Source organism: Condylura cristata, unplaced genomic scaffold (genome assembly GCF_000260355.1).
Source record: "Condylura cristata isolate star-nosed mole 26May11 unplaced genomic scaffold, ConCri1.0 scaffold00023, whole genome shotgun sequence".
Taxonomy (NCBI): Eukaryota; Metazoa; Chordata; class Mammalia; order Eulipotyphla; family Talpidae; genus Condylura; species Condylura cristata.
The window spans coordinates 15,054,818-15,073,588 of record NW_004567124.1 but is presented as its reverse complement, the minus strand read 5'-3'; the positions used below and the strand labels follow the sequence as shown (position 1 = coordinate 15,073,588).

General features: G+C 35.1%; 1 protein-coding gene across 1 annotated transcript; it reads right to left on the bottom strand.

The window, feature by feature from the left end:
• Positions 1 to 354: 354 nt before the first annotated feature.
• RSL24D1 (ribosomal L24 domain containing 1) lies at positions 355 to 18,398 on the bottom strand. The gene is made up of 6 exons (XM_004687774.2): positions 18,257 to 18,398; positions 14,493 to 14,606; positions 12,304 to 12,376; positions 11,157 to 11,220; positions 9,421 to 9,506; positions 355 to 5,104 (listed from the first exon to the last, which is right to left on the bottom strand). Exons 1-6 carry the CDS (start codon positions 18,335 to 18,337, stop codon positions 5,031 to 5,033), a joined length of 492 nt encoding a protein of 163 aa, XP_004687831.1. The 5' UTR covers positions 18,338 to 18,398; the 3' UTR covers positions 355 to 5,030.
• Between the last annotated feature and the right edge of the window lie 373 nt (positions 18,399 to 18,771).

Below are 18,771 nucleotides of genomic sequence, written 5' to 3'. Positions count from 1 at the left end.
ATCTAAGTTGAATATAAATTATTACCTGCAAATGTATGATCAAATGTTCTAGGAGGCCGTAATCTGGTTTTCTCTTTTAAGATGTTTTCCCTTACACAACTTTTATTTTCATTGTACATAGTCTTCTTATGTATCTTCTAATAATTCTTGTACTTCTTTCTGAAATGGTAAACTATCTCTATAAAACCAAAAAGCTACCAGGCTATGTATGGGGTTTTGACAACATTGGGAAGCTGGGAATACTGAAAACCATTTCAGTAGACAATTCAATGAAGGCATTTTAAATACACAGTAAGAGTAAGTTAAATCATTTGCTTTTGAATGGCATATACTTAAAACTAGGTAAACTGCCTTCCTTTAATATTTGTTCATTAACTACATTGCTTTTCCCTGGTATTGAGAAAATATAGGACATTATCATTAGGCATATTCTAGAAAACTGATTGCAATGGCATATATTTCACTGGTGTTTAAGAGTCATGGTTTAACATCAAACCAAACATATATACATTAAAGAAAGCCAAATATTTAAAAGTTGTTCTGAAGACAGAGTTCCTCAAACAGGGGCAGTCACCTATATTTTTTAGATCATTAGCATTGCTTTAGAGTAGTTTTTATGTTTTAGCAATTTATTGCCAATTAGTTGTCCTTATTTCTGGTTTTTTGACTCTGGCTCTTGAAATAGAGTATTAGCCTATCAGTAGAGCAAGTTGTTAAGTGCAAAACTTAAAAAAAAAAAAAACCCACCTGTCAAAACAGGTCCTTTCTGGGATTTCATGGTATGTATATGCTCTAGTAAATCCCAGAAATGCAGGTTGATCTATCATTGTTAGACAATTTGATGTAAGCAGTATAATCAGGTATACAACCCAAGACTTGTTGCTCTTCAACAAGTCTTCCCAACAGTGCAGATTTAATTAATGTCAAAAATCAAAGGCAGGCTGCTTCCTTTCTTACTGCTTCTTTTTCTCTACTTCTTTGTGTAGTAACTGACTGACTTTCTTTCTAGTTACCGTTTTTTTAGTTAAATAAACAGGAATTAAGCCAAGTATAAGACTACATATTTTCCACTTAGCATATTTACCAGCCATGCATGCACTGGTACCTAACACATGACTGGGATAAGACCAACTATCCCTGCACTCTTAGAGATTATGAAAGAAATATGCTGCCCAAATTTGCTAATGAGGTTAGGGAAATATCTATCAGTCAAGATTTCTTGGTACAAACTTTAGTAAAAGGAAATTTTTCAGCAGGATCATAGGGATCCAAAGAAATTAAAAGACAGGCTACATTCTCAGGTCAGGTAACTATATCCCCCATGGCAAAGGTCACATGGCAAAAACATCACCTCCAATCCCCTCTCAAGAGTTTCAATAAAGATTCACAAGATTTTTTAAATCAAATATTAGGGAGAATTCAAGTAGACCTTAAATCAGGGGTTTATATCATAATACAGAAGGTAAATATCAAGAACATAAGAATACATTTTAAAAAAGGACACTTACCCTTAAAAGTTCATTAACAGATATAATTCAAATAAACATGAGGCTGACTGATACATTCAGTGTAAAGACATGGAAAGTAAAATTTGTGTTACCTTTTATTTTCCCACTTGATAAATGTAGACTTTGGAATTTTTTTCTATAGGTTTTGGAATTAATTTTAATATTGATTTTTCCCCTTCGAACTTTCAACAAGCTGCCATGTTAACTTTTGCAAGTTAATAGTCTTTATTTGGTATTACAATTAAAATCATAAACCTAAATGATCAAAGTATCTTTATCCAAATCTCTATTTAATGTAAGCTAGAGAATAAGGGGAAAAATAAACTTTCTTTATATCGTGTAAATTATCCCTTAAAATTTTGAGACAATTCATTTTCTAAACGATTACCTGACAACCCAGAAATATACCTTCAACTCCCAATCTTCACCACAAATAATATTTGGGGAATGAGAAACTCTTCCTAATAAGTGAATTTACCTGCTGATTTAAAGGCTAAAATTAATGTTTTATTTGTCTTTATGGACTGAGTAAACTGTCTCAACTTAGCCACACCTTTCCCCAAACCCTAAAACCCTCCATTTTTTTTCCCAAGTCAAAAGTCCACTGCTGAGTTTTATTTGGTCACACAACCAATCCTACTAAGTGGTAGCCATGAAATGACCATTTTACATGTACTGACTGACTTACAAAAAATCCAGAGTTGGTCATATTATCTCCATTTTTCAGATGAAGAAATCAAGTCACAGGTTGAGGGTCAACTTGCAATCATGTGAAGACAGGATCTGTGTGGCTCTGAGTAAGTCTCTCCTATTGATATGTAAATGCAGGGCAATTTTGTAGACAAACTTGTAAGAACATAAATCCCCACATCCTCCATCTTCTGTGTGACAAAGAGTAAGTTACCAAAAACCTAAAATTTTCCTATCTATAAAATGATATATTGTAAAATAAGTAGGTCCTTCTCAAACTCCTTTATATAATATTTTGCTACGATACCTATTTTGTTAGAAATGGGGATTTTTTGTGGGTACTTTTACAGGGTTTATAAAAAATATGTGACAATCAAACCTCAGATGACCTTTAAACAATTTACAAATGTAAGAATTCTGGATAGTGTTTGAACAATTTTATACTTTTGTGTTATGTTAACTGTCCAGTAGAGGTCTCAACCATGCAAACTAAAAAACAGTAGCCTAAAAGCACTGTACCATGCTCATGCTAACTCTCTGCATAGTACAAAGCCCTCAGTACTTTAAGAGACAACTCAACTTGGTGATACAATTAAGTTTAGAAAGTTGTGGGGGCTAAAACTGATATTTACATTCATAATTTATAATGAGATCTGGGGTCTCAAAATAATATGAAGTCCTGACAATTATGAGAAATTCTGGGAAGTTAAACATGAGCTTCAGTGTCAGCTCTTCATTTCAAAAAGGCTCTATTTTCCCCAAAATTAATCACTCAAAGCAAAGGCATAGCAGAAAACTTACTTTCTAATAATATCTCTTTAAAAATGTGTTTAAAATTTAAATATTCAGCAATAATACAATTTGTAATAAAAGTCAATAAATTTTACATATCTTTGATTGCATAAATCATTTCCCCTAATTATAAATCAATGTTTCACCTGAGTCTTAACTTGACAAGTAAGAGTGAAAAGGCATACACTGGATACAGGTCTTGTAATACTTGATTCAATGAACAATTCGCTTTTTCAGTATCTAATACTGAAATTAAAAATTAGGCATTAATTCCTATGGTCTAAAGAATCTGTAATTCCAAATTCCACTCAAAAAAACATGAAAACTGAGTTACTTGATATAAGCAAAAGCATTAAATGTAAGTATATATATAGATCTTCCTTGACTTCTAATAGATTTATATCCTAATAAATGCATCGTATGTTGAAATATCATTAGGTGGAAAATACTGGTGTTAGGACTAGAGACAGGCTGCCCTAGGATGTGCCCAAATGATATGCTAATTAAGAAAAGATCCAAGAATGATGTTTTGCTTAGATCTCCCAAAAAACAGGAATCTCTGGTGGTCTGGGAAAACAGCCTTGATAGTTTTATTATCCAGATCTGGGCTTGCAAAGCCCGTTTTTGATGCATCTATAGGTGAGCCTTGTGTAATTCCTTTTCTTTAATTACAAAACTCTTCATTCTGTTTACCCTCCTAAATTTACTGCCCCATTTCTAGAGATAATATAATTTCACTGGAATGACCAAATGTAGGTTAATATTCTTGGCGCCTCTGTGCACATATATTAATCTGTTGCTAATCACTCTTGACACTTCAGTAATTTTCAGCCTACAGACTGAAGTGGATTAGGTTCCTTTCAATACTAGAAACACAGAGAACTGTATTTATCAGTTGTGTAATTACCTACCTTACTGAATGGCTAACTTCAACCTGCATCTTACTGTCACTGACCAGTATCAATAGAGAACACTGTACAGCATATCACTAGCCCGGGAAAAGATCAAAATTCAATCTTCAAAGTATACAGTTTCTACTGAATCACTGTATAGCTTTGACACCACTGTAAAGTCAAATAATTAAGTACATGAAAAGTTGATGGCTGTCTGTTGAAACATGAAATGTATGTTCTTTAAATATAACTCCTGCCTTGTTACTAAGTGTGTGGGGAAGTTTATTTTTCTTCCAAGTAATTGATATAACAGGCCCTTGCTTAGTACCTTTAAATAATACATAGGCCTGTGTTTTAGAAAAGTTTTATATACAAATAATGTATAGATGCTCTACCCACAAGCCTGATTTTCCAAAAACAATCAAGTATCATTTAAAAGAAAACCAAACATACTTTTAGAAGTAATGGACTCCTCTGCTTATGAAGTACTGCTAAACTGAAAAAATTAAGCTCATTCTACAAGGTATCTCAAGTTAGAATTGAGTATTATCTAAAGTGGAAATTATGAGTATAGGGCCATTACAAGAAAAGAGTATTCAACTCTCATCCCAAACATTCACAACTGCTTATCAGAACAGTTAAACTAGGTCAAAACACCAACATACTTAAGCATCTCTTAATAATACACCAAATAAATATCAAAATCTAAAGATATTACCTGAAACTAATTATCATGCAGATTTTTAGTTCCTTATTGTATCCTCCCTTCTGTAACATTAATAAAGGGAATGTTTTTCTGCCAAGAAATTTTTATTTTTGCTCATCACTAGCCATGAAATTTTTGCCATTAATTACACAAGTGCTGTTAGTATTGTTATACAATTGGCATGGCCATTTTATGTCCAAAATTAACTTCTATAATCTCAAACAGAATTTTCATGATTTATGTAAGAATATTATCAGAGAAGGTTTAAAGGTGAGATGCAGCATAGCATCCATTATATCTGATATTTTCCAGAGAGCAATGTAGGTGTACTTTTTAATCACCTTTCATTTGAATGACTGTAAGACATAAATCAATTTAGAAATTCTCAGTCTTCAAAGGAGGTTTTCAAATGCACTTATGAAAACTGTTTCAGTAAGGTTTTTAAGAAACATCTTCCATGTCCACATCCTGTTGTAATTTCTGCACCATTTTTTCTTCCAGCTGCTTTCCTTTCCCTATAAGGAAAAAAATAAACAATTAAATGTGATCTTGCAGTAGGCATATCAACAATTTATGAGGACTCTTGGATGTTTTAAAATAGCAGGCATATTTAAGAAATTAAAGAGTAATAACTAAGCCTATACAGGTCTATGATATTCCACATATAGGTAAGCATTCTACCATTACTCATTTCACCTTTCTAAGAACTCCCATTTTAAAGATGAGAAAACAGAAACAGATGAATTTGCTTAAGATCAAAAAGCTGAGATCTGAAACCTGGCTCCCTGAATCCAGAGTCACTGCTCTTAACACAATGTCATCTATGCCTTCCCTGGTGGCGCAGCGGGTTAAAGCACAGCACAAAGAAGCTTAAGCCACTTCCACATGAGTTCAATCCCCGCCTGCCCCGGCGGTGACCACATGGCGTAGCAGATCTCTCCTGACCCGCCTGCTGCTCCCCTCAGCAGTGTACTTCGTTGATCTGCCTGTTCTGCACCCCACTCTGTCTCTGGTGAATCCTCTCACCCTCCACATCTCTGGCCTGTACCCCAGATCTGTATAAATAAATAAATAAAAATCTAAAAAAAAAAAAAAAAACACAATGTCATCTATCTCAAATATAGTTACCTGAAAACTTAAGGTAACAGTAACAATAGTTAATTTCTGTTGCTTGTTTGAAGGTTATGATCAATACATGACACAAATGAGCCATGATTTTTTCCATTTTATGTTGGTACAAAAATGACCTAGCTAGAACTTGTACATATATCTCAGAATGTGATCATAGAATTTATATTTTCAAAAGTTTAGGCACAGAATCGTTATTCAGGAATCATGGCTTCAATTAAATTCCACCAAAAATTCTCTCCTTTTAAATAATCTGCTTAAGTAAATTATGTAATACTCTAGTTAATGCCAACTGGGTAAAACTGGCTTATCGTACCTCAGGAAACAATGTGCATAAACAAATGAACAGAGAGAGAAGTTTTAATATAAAATTACAGCTCTCAAACTAAGTATTAGAATTGTCTGGAGATCTAACGGGTGTAGGTAGGTCTTTAGTTTCCAAAGTAATTCTGAAACCAACATTTGTGAAAAACTAATGTTAAATAGCCATTGTTCTTTAATCCTAATAGCCATTGTTCTTTAATCCTAATAAGTATAAGGAACTCATCTTAAGTGGATATGCCTTATGAAGTTAGGAATTTATGAAGGGGTGGGAAAATGCAATAACTTGACTAGAACTATAAAGTAAGTATCTTTAAAAGCAAGTCATATCAAGAAGAGCAAGATTAAGACACAGAAGACCCTAAATTTGTTTCTTTTCATGGAAAAACAAAAATAACCTACATATACACCCCCCACCAAATGTACCCAAATAAGGAATTATTATCTCCAAAAGAGAACTATTAGTTGAACAAGCACATCAAAAGACAAAGAGGACTAACCATACAAAAGTGCTTCATTCACCTGGCCTGGGTTAACTGTCAAGGTCTGGCAACCGGTCAGAATTCTCCCCAAGGGAGATACTGACAAGTATCCTATTTTTTGCATAGTTCCTCTCCATCTTATTGGAAAAGTTGGGCATTTACCACCCCCCATTCCCAGCACACTAAACCAACTGCAGCCTAATCAAAGTCCCCAAAGATCAAAAAAAAAACACTTAGCAGATTCACATTGCCCCCCAACACTTGTTCATTGCCCACAACACTTGTTCATTACAAACCTAAAATCTTGAGGTGGGCACTCCACACAGGCTACTTCCCTTGATTATCAGATCCCACCTGCATTTCTGGGCACCAATAGGATATACCAACCAGACAGTTCTTGGCAGCCAGCCACCCCCAACGTACTGGCAATGTTTTGATTAAAAATGAAAAAACGAAGGAACAAACAAAAGACCAAGATAAAAACTCAGAAAAAAGGCCTTGAAGAAATGAAGATAATCTATCTGACAGAGTTCAAAGTAAAGGTGATAAAGATGCTTAGTTAATACAGGAGAAAGAATGAGCAAAGTGACATCTCCAACAGATATAGAAGAAAATTCCAAAAAGAGGACAGGCTAAATAAAAAAAAAAACACACTAGCAAGTTTAAATTCGGACAAGATAAAGTCAAAGAATGGCTAAGTGAGCAAGATAAAATAATGGACCTCAAACAAACAAAACACATGAAGAAAAAATGAATTAAAGAAACAGTACTATTACCTTAAGGTAACTATGAAACAATACCTATTAGAGTAATATCCAAATTTATAGTAGTTCCTATGTGACTACTGTAAAATTTTGCAGCCAAGAGAGCAAAGCAATCTGCATATTTGACACAGCTTTGCAAAATCTGAGGTCTGCAGGTAAAGTCTGCCTTTCGCCCCCAGTAATGAACAAGGAGTCAGGTAAAATTTAACCACGGATACCTAGGCTTTATATATCTTCAGTGCATTCTCTAAAAAGAAAGAGGTTAAATCCTGCAGTGCCTTCCTCCTGCATCACTGCATGTTTGGGTCAGGATACCTTACCACTTCTATCAAGTTTATATTCTTAGTATCAATGACTCTGTTCCTATCTACAGAAATTCAAATTTGTTTACTGGAATAGATCTCAGTAAAATCTGTCAGACTGTTTTCTGGGTCAAATTCTCACTTTGATTATCTAATAAATTCTTTGTCTAACTATCATTTAAGATGCTCCAATCTCTATCACTTTTTAAAAAAAAATTGGGAGCGGGGAGTGGTATCAAAATGGAATCATTTATGTGTCCCCAAATACTATTAATCTAAATTAACAGTTTCAGCTTTTCCCAAAAGTGGAATCCTAAACCTAGAGTTTACTGGCTAGCACTAGTGGTGTAACCCACATAAGACTACGTAAGAACTCCCTGTCCTCCCTCAGGAAAAGTGGCTTTGTCTAAAATACTTTGTTTTACTAATAACCTTGTCCACTCTTTTCAATTTTAAAACCTTCCATTTTGTGGAAATCCTTACAGAATCCATGTGCTAGATGGGATAGTACCCAATGTTGAATCTTTTAATAAAGCTAATTAGAGCTCTAAACAGTAATATGACTATACATTATAATTAAAATCTAAATAGGCCTGAGTTATAGCAATATCTTATAATTAAAATGTCAAAAGTTACAGATGAATATAAAATCTAAAAGACAAGAGATAAATAACTTGTTATCTATGAGGAATTAAGTAGATTTGTCAAACTTTGCAGACCAAAAGAAACTGATACCTTCTTGAAGAAAAGATACTCAAAGTGGTGAAATGAAAAAACTCTAAGCTAAGAATACTTTAAAGGCAAGGTTATTACAAATTGGGGAGAACAGGATTTTTCCAGATAAAGCTAAAAATGGCTCACCAGTAAGTCAGCCTTACAAGAAAGACTAAAGAGAATTCTATAAACTAAAAAGAAAACATGGGGAGGGGAAAAAAAGTCTCACTGATAAATGTAAACATACATTAAAAGTAGAGTAATTACAGTATATGAAGAAAAAATCAAATCTAGAATAATCACTTAAGGGATACATAAAGAGTTTGGGGGGGGGGAAGACATCAAAAACAAAGCATAGGGCACAAAAGAAAGACCGAGTTTGGAATTAATTTGCCATTAATATAAAAGAGAATATAATATACATAGGAGGGTATATGAATTTTTTATGGTAACCTCAAAACAAACATTTATAATAATAAAAGAGGTACACAGGGGTTTCTATGTTCACTGCAACATTATTTACCAGTCAAGATATGAAAACAACATAAAAGGCCATCAAAAGAAGGATAAATATGTATGTACACAACAGACTACTATTCAGTCATAAAACAGGAAATCTTGCCATATTGTAGCAACCTTTTGTGTACTGTCCAAGTGAAGAGAAAGACAAATACATATGACTTGATTCACATGTGATATAAGAATAAAAGTAAATAAAACAAAATTAGCTCTTATATAAAGAACAGATTCGTGGTTACAAAAGGAGTTGGAAGAGGTGAAATGGATAAAGTGAATCAACTACTTGATGATGCATGAAACTAGACTTTTGCTGTAATCATGATATAATATATACAGATTTCAAATCATAAATGTTAATTACCTAAAACTTATAACCACGTTATATAAGCAAATACCACCTCAATCAAAATTTATTTTTAAAATAATAGTAAAGAAAAACAAGTCATATCACATATGTACTATGAGAGATACCATTTAAATAAAAAACTATTTACCCTTAGAAGTTGGCTTGGCATGCAAAAACATTAAAATATATATCCAAAATACAGATTTTTTCACCTCCTATTTAAAACAGAGAACTTCTACGCAATGCAGTACTTACCTGCAAGAGGGGCTCGGATAAGATGGATGTTTTGTTTGACTTCTTTGATGTCCTGAACTTTCTGTAATTCTTTATTTTTCTTTAACCTAGGATACAACATATCAAAACCAAATTTCACTAAAATACCTTTAAAAAACAGTTTCTTTAAACAACAAATATATAAAAATAAGCTTTATAAAGTAGCCAGAGATGAGGAATGGGAACTCAAAATAATTTTCTAGTTATTGATCTACTTACATAGTGTTTCTGTGCTACCAACTTATTCATGCATTGTATTCATGCATTGTATTCCTAGTGCCTAGTCAAGGATAAAATGGGAACTCAACATAAACTTAAATGAAGAAATGTACTGAGTCACAGAATTAACAATCTTATAGATCAATGTCTATTATACGCATAATGGTGCAAATCTCTAGTTGTGCAGATCTTTTCATTTCAAATATAAAACATTGATCGCCTTAATCAGTAATTACAATAGCACAAAACACACAGTAACAAAAATGCTAATAGACTAGTTCTCAAACATTAGGTCTCTGCTTTAACTTTTTTTTTAAGCCAGAAAACAAATGGCACATACTGCTTTTCTAAGGTAAGACTTTCAATTTGATAAGAGCAAAATATCAAGCTCCTATTCTAAAAGATTTATTTCTTTGCAGGATAAGTATAAGATGAGGCTTTAGAATATCTTGTTAGCTATAAAGCAAGAAAATACTCAAAGAATTATGAAGACTTGTCAAAATGACATGGGAGACCACTGGCCAAAGAGGTACTTAGAATCACCTTACAGTACCTTGAGTATTGTTAAGAATCAGTGAAACAAACAACATAAATAAATGAACAAATTTTGAACGTTGGGGGAATTCTTTCTTCTTGAGAGCATCAATAAATGTAGAAATAATGAAATTAGAAAAATCATTCTTTGGCCATGGTAGTAACAGTAATAGACTCAAGCAAGACTCTAATGGATCCTAAAAGCAGCAGGGACTAGTCTGAGGAGTAATAGGATTTGGATATCTCCCAGAAGAACCATAATGGTTTTAAAAGGAGGGGGAAGAAAAGTTTCCAGTGGTGAGAACTGGCAGACACCACCTGAACTAAGAGATCAAAGATAACATCAGCAACTAGAAACAGACATATCATCTCCTCTATGATATGCTGGCTAAAGGTACCTACCATAAATTTTATCATGAGGAAAACATAAAACAAATCTAAACTGAGGGACACTCTATAAAAATAACTGACTGTACTCTTCAAAAATGTTTCATTTAAGACAAAAAAGAAAAACTGAAAAAAAAAGAAACTGTCCTGATCAAAAGAGATATAAATATGAAACACAATGCATGATCCAGAATTTTGTTGGTATGAGGTACATTATTGAGACAATAAGTGAAATGTAAGGTCTATAGATTATGTAACAGTATTGCACTGGTGTTAATTTCCTGACTTAGATAACTATACTATGGTTATGTAACAGCATATTATTTTTAGAACAGGTACAATGAAGTACAGACAGGACATCATGTTCCTAACTCACTATACATAGAGAGAAGTAAAGGTAACAACCTGTTAACAGAAGATAGTGTTCCTTATATTTTTCTTAAAGTTTGAAATTAAAAATTAAAAATTTAAAAAACACAAATTACTGATTATTTTTATTTCATAGATTCTATTTTGTGTAAAATTACTCTAGAAAACAAAATACTATAAAGGAAATAAAGGTTTAGAAAAATTCATACCGGTTCATTATAAATTTAGCTTGGCGCTTCTGTTTGATCTCTTCGACTCTCTTCATCGCATCAACTACAAAAAAATTCATAAAAGTTAGCATATTCACACAGTCAAGCAGAATGATTCTAACCAACAAGTGCTTTATCACTTCTTTGTTTAGAAAGAGAATAAAAATCATTGCAAAAAAAAAACCTAAAATCGTTAGAGAAGGTATGTATTATTATCTGACATCAATACTGACTATATATATTTCACAAGTTTTAACTATTTTTACTTTACAAAATCCTTTACTGCTACTCAATTTTCCTTCCACTTTTAAAACTATCTTTTTCAAATTTTATTGTTCAGCAAACTTAGATTATCAGTAGCAACTAATCCTATTCTTAACCTATTATCTCCTTAAAGACAGCACTGCTCTAGTCATTAAGAACCTTTTCTTTCAAGTGCCTGGAATACATGATGAATAATGATAATGAAAGCAAATCAATCTGTCATGTTCTCAACCACTAAAATCCAACTGTTTTGACACCTCAGCTATATAAGAAGCACCTACTTTTTTTTTTTTTTTTTTAAATAACATCCCTGCCTATTTTAGGGGGCAGTGGGAAGAAAACATAAGATATTATTGATTTTAGTTTTAGTAACCAATAGCTTCATTTTTACCTAAGTCAAGTACTTAGAAATTTTCCAGAAAATTTGTGATTATCACTCATAAGTACTACATTTTTTACAAAAGCACTAAATTTTATAAAATATTAAGAATACACCATTCATATCCCTGAGTTAAATTATCTAACCTCATAAAGCATGTATTTAAACTACGCCATACTCATCCCAAAAAAGTATCCCCCAGTCCTATTTTCTGTTCAGTTTTTTTTTGGATTTTATTCTCTTTTTAATCTGTCTGGCTACTTCAAATATCAAATTAATATATACTTTATTCTTACAATGTATATGTCAACCAATTATGAAAAAGAGTTTGAGTCACTTATTATAAAAGGCATAAGAACCATTAAAATGATTTCAAAAGAATAAACACCAACAAATGACACAAGAGAAGAAAAGTGATATTTAAACAACAAACTGATATTGAAGTTACAGTAATATCCCACCCTAGTCTCTCCCCAAATTTTCTGGGATTCCCTTGTGACTTACTAGTTTTATTCCATAGCTCTCGCTGGTATTTGACAGGTTCATTTCTACGTTTTTCAAATTCAAATGAATTATCCTGTAAAGGGTACAGAATATGGTTTTAAGAGCAAAAGAAAGCATTTCTTTTTTTAAAGATTTATTTATTTATACAGAACTGGGGTATAGGCCAGAGGCTCAGGGGCAGTGGGAGGCTTCACCAGAGACAGAGTGAGAGATCGACGAAGTACACTGCTGAGGGGAGCCGCGGGCGGGCGGGCGGGTCAGGAAAGGTCTGCCACGGCATGTGGCCACCTCTGGAACAGGCGGGAATCGAACTCATGTGGAAGTGGCTTTAGCTTCTCAGTGCAGTGCTTTAACCCGCTGCGCCACCAGGGAGGGCCAAGAAAGCATTTCTTAAAACTCCTTTTCAAGGAGTTCCAAGTATTTTACACCTTAGGTACATAGTAAGATAGCCCACACACACACCCCAAGTGAGCACAGAGAATACAAATTTTCATACTTTTCCTCCTTTACACAGCATTATATACAAGACAACGGCATTGAAAGCATCTTTATATGAGTGACTCTCAGAGGACGGAGAGAAAGAAATACTGCTCCTAATCCTCAGAGGGGTATAATAATCACAGGAATTAGAAGCAAACTGAAGTTTCCCTTATTGCCCATTCCTAGATGAGATGCATAAAAAAAAGAAAAAACCAAAGACTGAAGCATATAAAACCGCTGTTTTTCATAAATCAAAAAGTAAAACTTTGAGGGCCTTTCTGGTGGTGCAGAGATTATCAAGCACTATCAAGCTATTGCCAGCTACTACATACAGCACAAGTGTGATCCCCATCCAGGGAACTGACCCCACCTCTCCTGTCTCGCCTGATGTTCCACCCAGCAGTGAATTTTTAGTAGCTCCACCTATTCTGCTCCCCCCTCTGTCTCTGGTAAATCCTCTCAACATCCACACCCATGGCCTATACCCCAGTTCTTGTATGCACAAGTAAAACATTTTTTTTTAAAAAAGTAAAATATTGAGAATTTCATATGGTTCGATCTAAATACCCATCATGCTTATACATTTCAATACCTATATACTTTTGTGTCAGAGAACAGGTGTGTAACTACTACCTTCAAATAAATGTGGAGCTACAACCCAAGACATAAGTTTCACCATGAAATTTTTCAGTCCCCTCTAAATAAATTAGATATTTTCAATCAATATCCTATTTTATCTTAAAAAAGAATTTTGGAAAAGTTACAAGTTTCCCAGAAAAACTACAGGTACTTCTATCTATCTGATTTTAGAGCTGTGGGTCAGCACTATTTAGCTATTTCATTTATATGCACATCTCTTTTCAGTAATAACAAAATAACCAGCTACCAGTTTATGACCAGCAAGCTTTCATCACTCATGCAGCTGCCACTTGCTTCTTCTTATCCAGACTGAAAATATTTTTGTGACAATAACTATGATTTGACCCTGCAGCCTGTCAAAAAATTTTCTTCCCACTCACTGAAATCCACTCAAGTTAAAGGCACCAGCAAAGGGTTTCATGGCAAATGCTTAGACACTGTCCTTGGGCAGCAGAGTGGTGGGAAAGAGTTCATGGGTTTGAGAGAGGATAGCATAATACTTTCCTCCCTCAAAGATGGTCTATGGAGCAGTTTTCTCTGCTTCTCTTTACAGGGGTCAAATATGGACAAGCCTCACTAGAACCTTATTCAGCAATATGAGATCGGGGCTCACCTCTTAAAATTCCTCACTCCTGACTATTCCTCTTCACACCAACATTATTAACTATCAACTAATTTCTCTGTTCTCAGATACAAATTCCATGGCAGAAATCTAAAAACCAATAAATTAATATATTAAAAATCTCATCCAAGCCCTTACTTCTACTCAGGAATTCTTTAATTAATCTCTTAGCTTCCTCCTATAATCCCTGAATAGCAGCATCTATTTAAATAATTTCTTCCTGTTTGCAAACTGAAAATAGTCTGAGAATAAGAATTAGGAACATTTTCCTTCAGAACATTATAGAACCATAGTTTTTAAGACCATATGAAAATGAGATTATTACCATAATAAATAAGCACTTATCAATCACACTGTTAGAAGTCTTGTCATCATTTGCTAAAATATATGTCATCCCATCAAGTTAAAAATTTGAAACAGTAAAAACTATACTGATAACTATACTCACCACTGTAAGCTCTTTGCCAGCTGCTTTCCGGAATGCTTTTGTCCACCTAACTTTTCTAGGGTTGCGCTTCTTTTTAAAGTTTTTATGACACTTGGATTTACAGAATCTGAATACCTATAAGAAAATTAAGTTAAAATAGTGAAAAGTCAACATTCAAGATTTTTCTACTAGAGGATGTTATCTCTGGCAGATAACATATGCTGTAAAGATGAGAAATGACAACGTTCTCACAATTCTTTCACTTATACCATTTACCAGATTAAATGGAAATTAAAAATCTTTGACTATTGAATGGATAACTAAGACTAAGGCCTCACCCCAAATAGTTAAAAACTATCATTAATCTAAAAACTATCATTAATCTAAATGATGGTAACAATTTTTTTTTAAAGATTTATTTATTTATTCATATGGAACTGGGGTACAGGCCAGAGATGTGGAGGATGAGAGGATTCACCAGAGACAGAGAGGGGAGCAGAACAAGCTGATGGACAAAGTACACTGCTGAGGGAAGCAGCGGGTGGGTCAGGAGAGGTCTGCCTCACCATGTGGATCTGCTCCGGGGCAGGCGGGAATCGATCTCATGTGAAAGTGGCTTTAGCTTCTTAGTGCTGTGCTTTAACCCGCTGCGCCACCAGGGAGGGCCATGACGGTAACAATTTTAAGGACAATTATTTTAAACCCTTCCCATTTCAGAATAAGTTTCAAATCATTCTGAAATCTTTCTATCCTTTGTATTAAGAGGACAATATAATTTCAAAAAAGCAACTAAAACTGGCTTATTTTCTAAAGTATTTATTCATAGACATATGGGAATGATTCTTCACTACTTTAGCTCTCCAGGTTTATTCCAAAAGATGTAGTCCCTTAACAGCATTTAAGTTAAATAGTGATGCTTTAATGTACTTCTGAAATGGCTTATTGAAACTCATATTCTAAAATGCATTATTTTGCTCTCTATAATGTCTTAGATCACATTAAAATTTATAAATTTACTAGAGTAAATTAAATTTAAAAAATATTGGCCAAGAAAATTAGGTTGAATAATCACACCTAGAAGGTGTGACCTGTTAAAAAAAAAAAGTCAAAATGAAGCAGGAACAGTTCAAATTAAACAAGTATATGTGTATACCACTAGTCAAAGTAATTTTCATTTTATGTACACTTTGTTCTATGGGGAAATTCAAGCACATCACTCACCAAATACACCAAGACAAAGTTTTCATAGAAAAAGGTCAGTAACAGTTTAATCTCATCTAAGTCTGTACCTCTAGGAGAGCTCTTTCCTGAGAGACTTGAAAGCATGTCTACATTCTTGAATTTATTTCAAAGCAACTAGACAATATGAATATTATTTCAGTACACATAGTAATATATAACCATAGCCATCTCATATATCCAATGAAAGGTTAGAACTTGTCCTCAATTCCAAATACTTAAATTCTATAGCTAACAGATGTTATCTGAAAAAACACAATGAACTGTCTGAAGAGACCTGGGTCACTGAAGACATGAAGGGGGTTCAATCAGCAAATAAAAAGCACCTACTCTTCATCTGACAATGCCATAAATACTTGGAACACAAGAATATTTAAATAATGAGACCCTACCTTGAAAAGCTTGGGCTAATAATGTGAGAGCCTCACTTTACAAACATACTAGAATATAAAATAGGAGGAAAACATACTAGAATAAAAATAGGAGTATAACACTAGATGCAATGACCATGTATTAGTAATATGAAAACACATGATTAAGGAAGGAATTAAATCTACATTAGGGTAGGAGGTAAATGAATTATGTGCAAGGTAAAGCTTCGGAGGTTCATTTCCCTCTAGCATCATTTTCAGTTCTTCAATTCCTTTTTATTTCACTTCAATAGACATTTATTAAGAACTCATTAAGGGTGTATGAATAGTTCTTGCTTCTACCCTAACTCTACCTTACACTAACTCTACCCTTACACTACCCAAGCAATACAAGAGGGAGATCTCTATGAAAGACCATCTCAAACACTAAGAGAATCCAGGATAGAAAGTTAGGAGTCTATGTAAAAGTACAAGTGCAACTGAACAAAGGCAAGAGGGGCAGAAAGAAAGCTATACCATTATGATTCTGAAGACAGAATGAGGGAGATGTGATAAACAGATGCAAAAATGAGAAAGATTCAAAGGTTGTCACCTTTGACCAAATTGTCTAAGAAAATGACAAATGGCCAAATTGTCTAAGAAAATGACAGTGGTATTAATTCAAAGTGCAAAAAGATCTGATATAAAAAGGAATTTTCTTTCAGTAAGTTGTTAGGTACAGGCAGGTTTTCACTATTTTGCTGGAAACTAAATAGTTGGCTAAGGAGCTAAGGTGATACAGATTTAAGATCAACACAGAATAAACAAGACCCTTACTCTTTATTAGTACTTTAAGGCCTCTATTTCTTATTTCACCAACCAACATCTTAAACTACTGGTCTTCCCTGAAGTAAATTGGTTCCCAGTCAATTAAACACAGAGTTCCTTGTAGCAACAGAGTTCCTCATCAACCTGAACTTGCACTATAGGCCAGAACACCACCCAATTCTAGATAGCTTCCAATGTCATTCTAATTCCAATATGAGAGTGGCAAGCTTTGCTGTATAAAAATCAAACTCCTGATGAACACAATTACTGCTTATTATGAGCTAGACCTACTCCTAGCTATCTCTTAGTCATTTATTTTTTATCAGGTTCCTGAGAGCAGGTATTCAAAATCTTCCACATACTTCTTTAAGTTCCCAAACATAGTTTTGAGCCCTCACTACTATTTTAATGAGATCAATACCTCTAGTTAATAACAGACACAAGATGGTAACATAGAAAGTAGTTCTCTGGCAAGTCAAATCACTTGTTCAATACACATATTTCTAGATACTACCCCCCCCCTTACCCTCAAAGATTCCAATTCAATAGATCTAGTGGAAACTACGGATTTCTGTTTTTCACCAGGGCTCACTTATTCCGAAGCAAATAAGTGAGAAGCAATGTGTTAAAGAAACAGAGGAATGAGGCTAAATCAAACCGATAAGAAAAGGCAAATAAGTCTGTCACAAGTTGGTCTTACACATTTATAGGCGTGTTTTATTTGTATTTCTAGTCCTAACCCAAGCCATCTATAATGCAGTCCATTCCTTAAACAGTAATATAACTGATATCCTGTGCCTTCACTCAGATAAGTCACTCTCCTTGCACTTGGAATTAAGAGCTCTCTTCACTTTCTCATGAAAATTCAAGAACCTAAAAAGCTATCTCCTGACTCTCCACAACTCACCTCCAACAATGTCACACACATTAAGCCACATATAACGTTTATAGCAGCCTCTCCACAGTTGGGACAGGCCGAAGTCCTATTCGTCTCTTTGGACGCAGACATTTTAGAGGGTGGGGGTGCATTCAAACAAGGTTACTTAGCTCGAGGACTCTTTTGGCCACGCAAGAGTGACCGAACTGCCCTAATAGACCCCCAAAGTCACCCTCGGCGAAGACTAAGCACGTTCCTGAAACCTCCTCGCTGCCAACGCGCGCAAGGAGGGCCAGGGTCAGCTCTGTTCTGGCAAAGGCTGAAGAAACTCCCCAAGCGAAGGGGTTAGACCGGAATTCCCGACAAGGCTACCTGCCTGCGGACAACCTAGGAAACGCAGGCCGAATCCCGTAGCCTTTGAGTAACCCCGCGCCGGACAGAGCGGCCTCGAGGGAGCGCAGAGAGGCGCTACCTGGTCTCGGCCACCTCACCTTGCAGTCGTTGCGGACGAACATCATGCCGTGGCCGGGGTAGATAGGCCCCGAACAGAAATAACACTTCTCGATGCGCATGCTGAACCCGCGTGGGTACCACGAACCCAAACGTTCAGCCGAACTTGAGAGGAAGTGACGTAGCCCCGTCACCGGAAGTGACTTTCTTCTCAGACCCGGAAGAAACGGACGTCTTCTCTCCCAGGAAAGCGTCCGATCGCAAGGGCGCCTCTCTGCGGCCGCGCGGGCAACTGCGCAGTCGTTTTGCGCAGGCGCGCAAGTGCAATCAGCCTGGCGGTCCAGGCTCAGTAAAAACGGATCTTGGAAGTGCGCCGCGTTTGAACCCACTTTAGTTTTCCTCCACCGTATTCTCTAACGTCAGCACTTGGTTTATATTTCTTGTCTTTGGCTTGGGCTTTGCACCAGCGGGCTCTCCACACAGCGGGGTGTGTCTAGGACTCACTCTCCATCCTAGTGTGGACCCTTCACTGTGCTGGCTGTGTCAACGATGGCAG

Excerpts from the sequence above, each read along its gene's own strand:
- RSL24D1 (XM_004687774.2), bottom strand. The coding sequence starts at position 18,337 with ATGCGCATCGAGAAGTGTTATTTCTGTTCGGGGCCTATCTACCCCGGC. Across the intron at positions 14,607-18,256 it reads TCGTCCGCAACGACTGCAAG|GTATTCAGATTCTGTAAATC; the intron begins GTGAGGTGGCCG and ends ATTTTCTTATAG. Across the intron at positions 11,221-12,303 it reads AGAGCTATGGAATAAAACTA|TTGATGCGATGAAGAGAGTC; the intron begins GTAAGTCACAAG and ends ATTTTTTTGTAG.